Source organism: Myotis myotis, unplaced genomic scaffold (genome assembly GCF_014108235.1).
Source record: "Myotis myotis isolate mMyoMyo1 unplaced genomic scaffold, mMyoMyo1.p scaffold_m19_p_18, whole genome shotgun sequence".
In the NCBI taxonomy this organism is placed as follows: domain Eukaryota; kingdom Metazoa; phylum Chordata; class Mammalia; order Chiroptera; family Vespertilionidae; genus Myotis; species Myotis myotis.
The window spans coordinates 5,545,305-5,551,886 of NW_023416322.1; the positions used below are offsets into that span (position 1 = coordinate 5,545,305).

A 6,582-nucleotide genomic window follows, 5' to 3' on the forward strand; every position below is an offset into this window, starting at 1 on the left:
AGTCTGGTCATTCTGTAGCTCGCACTCCATAACATTATCAGGACTCCTTGAGCCCCAAGGACAGCTCTTTGCAGCTCAAGCAGCTAATGGTGAGCAGGACGTCTGGCAGGTGAAGAAGGGGAGCCTAGACTGGGCTGGAAGCAGACCCCAGCCTGGGTGGGAGTGCTGTCCTGTCCTGTCGGGGAGGGGAAAGGGCCCTCCACTGCTTCAAAGTGCTGCGCCCCAGGGCTCAGCCCAGGGCGGCAGGGCAGCGGGGCGGCGGGGCGGGGCGGGGCGGGGCGTTCGCGGGGCCGGAGGTCTGAGCCAGAGCTGGGAGCCCTGCGACATGGAGTGCTGGCCGGTTCTGCTGCTCTGGGGTCTCCCCCAGATGTGGGCAAGTCCTGACGGTGAGTGGAGCAAGGATGCCTGGGCACGGATCTGGGAGACAGCGAGAGGGAGCTGGGCTGGGAACGGGGGCGACGCATGAAGGGGACGGACGGAGGCGCCTGCATCTAGGAAACTAAGCCTCGAGCTCACTGGCGACCCGGGCCGAGAACTTGGGGCTCCGGGCCTCGGCTCCCGGCTCCAGGCTCCAGGGGTGCGGGGTGCCGGGGAGCTGGAGGACACCACCCCTCCTGCCCAAGGCCATCAGTTTTGTTTGTTTTCTTCCTTCTCCTTAAGCTCTGCCACCTCCCGGCTCCTCAGATCACCACTTTTTGCCCCCGCCTCCAAGCAGCGCCCCCCTCCGCTTCCTCCAGATCTCCTCCTTTGCCAACAGCAGCTGGACGCGCACTGATGGCTCTTTCTGGCTGGGGGCGCTGCAGACCCACTCTTGGAGCAATGGCTCAGACATCAGCTTCCTGAGGCCCTGGTCCCAGGGCAAGTTAAGCAACCATCCGTGGGAGCAGCTGCAGCAAGTGTTCTGGGTGTACCGGAGCAGCTTCACCAGGGAAATCCCGGGATTCGCCAAAATGCTGCACTTGGACTGTGAGCTGAGGGATGGGCCCCGGGCAGCTGACCCCCGGGGAGACAGCGGAGGCAGAGGCCCAGCTCGGACACTCTGGCCTCACTGGCTGGGATGTTCTCATTCCTACTCCTGCCAGGAATGTCCCAGCCCCTGACACCCCAAAATATCCCTGGTTCCTCCTGCCCTGGGTAACCCACCCTCATTTCCCGGAGCTTTGGGTGGTATAGCCCTCACATCCATGTCTTCTTCGTTTGTTCCCACCGTTAAACCGTTTGATCTCCATCCATTCCTCTCCTCAGATCCCTTTGTGGTCCAGGTGTCCGCTGGGTGTGAGGTGCACCCTCGAAGGCCCCTAAAAACCTTCTTCCACTCAGCATTTCAAGGAAGCGATATATTGAGTTTCCAGGGAACTTCTTGGGTGCCAGCCCCCGATGCCCCACATGGAGCTGAGGTGGTCAGCAACGAGCTCAACAAGGACCTATTAGTCAAGAGCACATTAGAGTGGTTCCTCAATGTCATTTGCCCCCTATTAGTCACGGGCCTCCTTGAAGCAGGAAAGCAGGATCTGGAGAAGCAAGGTCAGCCTGCATGTCTCCCTTCCCCCCACTTCCCTCCTCTGTGGGGCTCCATCTGGGTTTTCCATTCGAGGGTTTCCATTCCTTTGAGCCTTGGAAGAGAAAGGCTCAGGAGGGGATGGCTAAGGCCTGAGGGCATTTATTCATTCCATATTCACTGAGCAACCTTTGGGTTTGTGAGTTCAGTTAAATAAGCTCTGGGGTCAAACAGGATCTTTGCTTGAGGGGGAGGATGGGAAGACAAGCAGTAAAGCAGTGTGTGAAACTTGGATATGTTACAGCTGAGCACAGGGCGCTCTAGGAGAGTAGACAGGGGCGTTTACAGGAGACTGGGTCAGGGAGACCCCAGCACAAATGGATGACGTGACAGGAGCCTTCGTTTCCTGCGGGGGGACTGTGGGCTGCCTGAGTCAGCCACGCGGCCAAAGCCTCTAATGCAGAGGCCCCACTCCCTTGTTGGATACAGTGAAGCCCGAGGCCTGGCTGTCCAATGGCCCCCCTCCTGGCCCTGGCCGTCTGCTGCTGGTGTGCCACGTCTCAGGATTCTACCCAGAGCCTGTGTGGGTGAGGTGGATGCGGGGGCAGCAGGAGCAGCCGGGCGCTCAGCAAGGGGACGTCCTGCCCAATGCTGACGAGACCTGGTATGTCCGAGTGACCCTGGACGTGGCGGCTGGGGAGGCAGCCGGCCTGACCTGCCGAGTGAGACACAGCAGCCTCGGTGGCCAGGACATCGTCCTCTACTGGGGTGAGAACTAGGGCCCCGCGGGGAGGGGATGTGGTTCTGAAGCACAGAGGGAGGGACAGGGAAGGGCGGGAGTGGACTGATGCAGGACAGAGGGGTTTCGGCCATGAGGCCCTGACCAGGACGGACAGAAGGAGGGGATCCGGGTACAGGACAGAGGGGAATGAAGATCTCAACTCAAAAGCACTGAGGCAGGACGTTCCATATGAAGAAAAGTGAGACTAAAAGGCTCCCAGTTTCAGAAGTTGGTGGCACATGAAGAATCCCAGGGAGACTTATTCCTCAGGAGAGGGGATGGGAGCAGGAGAAGGCAGGGTACACAGGTAGCTGTGGTTCTCCGGCTGCTTCCCGTGAACGGGCTGAGCACCCTGCCCACAGCATGCCATCCAGTCACCTCTCTCTGAAGCAAGTATTATTCTCACTTTATAGATGAGAACCCGAGGCTCAGCTAGGTCATGTTACTGCCCACAGCCGCATTGTTAAACAGAGGAAAGCTGGGCTTAGACTAAGGACTGCCTCGCTGAGGAATTACTGCCCTTCCCCTGTGTGCTGTGCTATATAAGCTGAAATGGACTGGATTACGGATGCCCAGGCTCTGAGAAAGCTGGGCCCTACAAACTTCAGGGGAATAGAAGAGGCCACTTTTATTGTTTTTATTAAAATACATATATATATTGATTTCAGAGAGGAAGGGAGAGAAAGAAACATCAATAATTGGAGAGAATCATTGACTGGCTGCCTCCTGACACCCCGCACTGGGGATCAAACCCGGGCATGTGCTCTGACCGGGAATCGAACCGTGACCTGGTTCATAGGTCGATGCTCAACCACTGAGCTACACTGGCTGGGCCAGAAGTGGCAACTTTAAATGGGAGAGGAAATAAGCACCTGGCACCCTCACATGTGCTGAGACCAGGTGGCTTGAGCTAGGGAGGAATCCCGGGGCTGAGAAACTCCTGTGTTCCTGAAGCAGAGGGGAGTCATGTGCCGGTGGGCTGGATCGTCGCAGCAGTACTGGCATCCCTCCTTCTGGTAGGCGGAGGCGTAACCTTCTGGCTTAAGAAGCGCAGGTGAGTCTTCTTTTTCCATCTCCTTTGCTCAGCCTTTGTCCCCATTCTCTCTTCCTTCCATCCCCTCTTCCACTTTTCGGAATGGTCTCTCCCTGGCTGTTCTCTCACAGGTCATATCAACACATGCTGTGACTGTCCTCACCACACCTGTCTGCAACTCAGGATCTCAAGTTCCCAGGACTTCGGTACCCAGGAATTGAGGATGAAAGAGAGGTGCCTTGAAGAAGCAGAGAACAATCACAAGACAGCTCGCATCACACCCCTTGGCTACTTTAAGAGAATTTAAGCATCCTGCCTGTTTAGAAGCTCACGTGGTTCTTAAGAACAGAAATGCAAACTCAGATACCTACCAGGGACAAGCAGAGAAGGGCCAAAGCGCGGGCACCTGTGGCCATTGTTTAAACGCTGGAGTCTGCAGAGACCTGGAAAGCCCTTGTCCTGTCCAGGGGAAGCAGGTCCAGCTGCTTGTTGTCAAATAGGAAGTCAGACCCTGGGTTGGCTGTGACCTACATTTTTCAAGAAGAGCGGAAGTCTGGATTTTCATGTGAACATACCTGATATTAAAATATTGACTCAAACTTTTATACTATTTAGGGTGTGGAACCCCAAATACACCTCTGCTAGTTAACAACAACTTGGGGGGCTTTCAGTTTGTATCTTTTGAGAAAGCTTGTGGTGAATGTCAATATTGGCAGTTTGAGGACATATTTCTATTGTGAATTTGGATTTATACAGGGATATTTCATCTTTAAAAAGAAAGGTCAAAGAAACAGGCATCTCAAGCTTTCATGTAACTTGATTAAAAGAGGAGAAATCGTAGAGTATGTGTATGATATGGAAAAAAACTACTTTGGGGATGCCGGAATCCGGTCCATCCTTGCTGCTTGACACAGCCGCTGCAGGATAGAAACATCTGCACAGCATATGTTTCAAGGGACCTGGTGTATATAGCATACTGTTCTTAATATGTTTGTTCCCCTTAGCACTGTGTGTTTTAACCAAGGTCACCTCTCCGAGAAAGGTTGTTTCCCCAGGTAGGGATTTTTCCCTGAAGTTAGGGAGGGGATGAAACTCCTTAACTAAGTGCCAGGCGGGTAGTTAATCACTTTAAGTACAAAAAATCATGCTTAAGCTACATAATCTTTACTCCCTGGAATGGAGATAAGAAACGCCCTAACCTTTGTAATAGAAATTGACAGGATTAAAATCAACTGGTATAAATACGGATGTAACAAAACAATAAACGGCAGAACCTCTCTGGAGATCCAGACCAGAACTTGGCTGGAGATCCTGGCTGGAGATCCTGGCTAGGCTGCTGATCAACTGAACACTGTCTCCGTGTCCTTCCTTCTTCGCTGACTCCGTCCACACCTTTGGGGATCCCTGGACCCGCTGGGGTTGGACCCCAGCATGGGGAGGGATATTTCTCACCACTGGGCAGTCATTTTATTCGGACTGGAAGAGGCAGTCATGAAGAGACCGCCCCAAACAGGCTCTCTTACTTCTAGCTATTGAGACAATGCACGAAAGAGGCTGAGCATACCTGGCCAAGCCTGGTTTGTAGTGATGCCGGTCTAGCTGACTTCTTGGTTCTTAGACAGGAGGTAACAGGAAGCTAAGAGGAACAGCAGACCTTTCTGGAGCCCAGAAATGAAAAGGTCAAGTTAAAATGATCAGTTGGCTCTCAGGAAAGTCTCCTCTAGGCACTCCAGGGCTCTGAACATCCAGAAACAGAGAGGCTGCCCTTTGGAAGAGCCTTTGCTTGAGGAAATGAAGATTTTGCTTCTTCTCTGCTGGACTCGCAGGTCAAACCTAGAATGCAGGTGAAGAACCTGCCAGCCTCTGAACCAATGGTTCCCAAATTGTGGTTTCGTGTCCAGTGGCCTCGGCATCACCTGGGAACTTGTGAGTTATTTTGGGCCGCACCCCAGAACTACTGAATGGGAATCCTTGGGAGTGGGATCCAGTTGTCTGTGTGTTAAGCCCTCAGGTAATGCTGATATTCAGCTAAAGTTAGAGAACCACTGTTCTTAGACATGTGTCATGCTGTGCAACAAATTTCTCAGAATGCTTAGTGAGAATATTGGCTTGGGTTAGTCAAGGAAGGCTTCGTGAACGAAGGGGAACTTGAAGCAGGACTTAGCGAGGCGGGTAGGTGAACCAGCAAGTGCACTGGATCAGGAGACTGGCGTTCTAGCCTCTGACTCAGTTTCCTCCTGTGCCCATGGGGCTAATAATGTCTGTCTTGATTGCGCTACTGATTATATGTGTGTGTGCGCCCCGGTTAGTATGCTAGAAATCCAATAGCCAGGGTGATGGGTACTAGAAGGCGGGGCCTCTGGGAGGTGATTAAGTCATGAGGTCTGAGCTCTCACATGGAATCAGTGCTGTTAGAAAAGAGGCCCCTTCACTGTGTGAAGACAGCGGAAGATGCCATCTAGGATGCAGGCAGTGGGCCCTCATCAAACCCTGACTCTTCTGGCCCCTTGATACTGGACCTCCCAGCCTCCATCTGTGAAACATTAATTTCTATTGCTTATAAGCCACCCAGTCTGTGTTATTTTGTGATAGCAGACCAGATGGACAAAGACAGATTTTGTCATAGACTTGTTGTCTCCTAGACAAATGTGTGAAATGTGTGGCAAGCTGCAATGGCTTCAGAAACGTGTGACCTGCTATTGTTTTTGGTGCCACACTGCCCTTTGGAGATGCTCTTCAGCTTAGCTTCCTCAAGCAGCGTCAAGTTTGTGAATGTATCTCACCCGGCTTTTACTTTCCCAGGCTCTTCTGAAATCTTTTTGGAAATGCTTCAGCCTGAATTTACAGCTGCTCTGGTTCTTTATTATTATTATTATTTTCTATTGTTTTATTTCTTAAAGTATTACAAAGGGTATTACATATGTCTCCTTTTTCCCCCGCCCATGACAGTACCCTGGCCTCCCCTACCCCTCAGTGTCTTATGTCCATTGGTTGTGCTTATATGCATCCGTACAAGTCCTCCGGTTGATCTCTTACCCCTCCCTCCTGCCCCCCAACCCTCCCCGGCCTTCCCGCTGTAGTTTGACAGTTTGTTTGAGGCAGCTCTGCCTCTGTATCTATTCTTGTTCATAAGTCTATAATTGTCTTTATTATTCATAAATGAGTGAGATCATGTGGTATTTTTCCTTCATTGACTGGCTTATTTCACTTAGCATAATGCTCTCCAGTTCCATTCATGCTGTTGGGAATGGTAAGAGTTCCTCCTTTTTT

General features: G+C 52.2%; 1 protein-coding gene across 3 annotated transcripts; it reads left to right on the forward strand.

The window, feature by feature from the left end:
• The first annotated feature begins 276 nt into the window (after positions 1-276).
• Positions 277-4,320, forward strand: LOC118673549 (antigen-presenting glycoprotein CD1d-like). 3 transcript variants are annotated; one of them, XM_036344511.1, is made up of 6 exons: positions 277-386; positions 661-966; positions 1,246-1,524; positions 1,988-2,266; positions 3,234-3,333; positions 3,444-4,320. In XM_036344511.1, exons 1-6 carry the CDS (start codon positions 326-328, stop codon positions 3,463-3,465), a joined length of 1,047 nt encoding a protein of 348 aa, XP_036200404.1. In that variant the 5' UTR covers positions 277-325; the 3' UTR covers positions 3,466-4,320. The 3 variants fall into 3 exon arrangements, with proteins under 3 accessions (XP_036200404.1, XP_036200405.1, XP_036200406.1); XM_036344512.1 differs by having other exon boundaries at positions 3,237-3,333; XM_036344513.1 differs by lacking the exons at positions 3,234-3,333; positions 3,444-4,320 and adding an exon at positions 2,693-3,224.
• Positions 4,321-6,582: the final 2,262 nt, after the last annotated feature.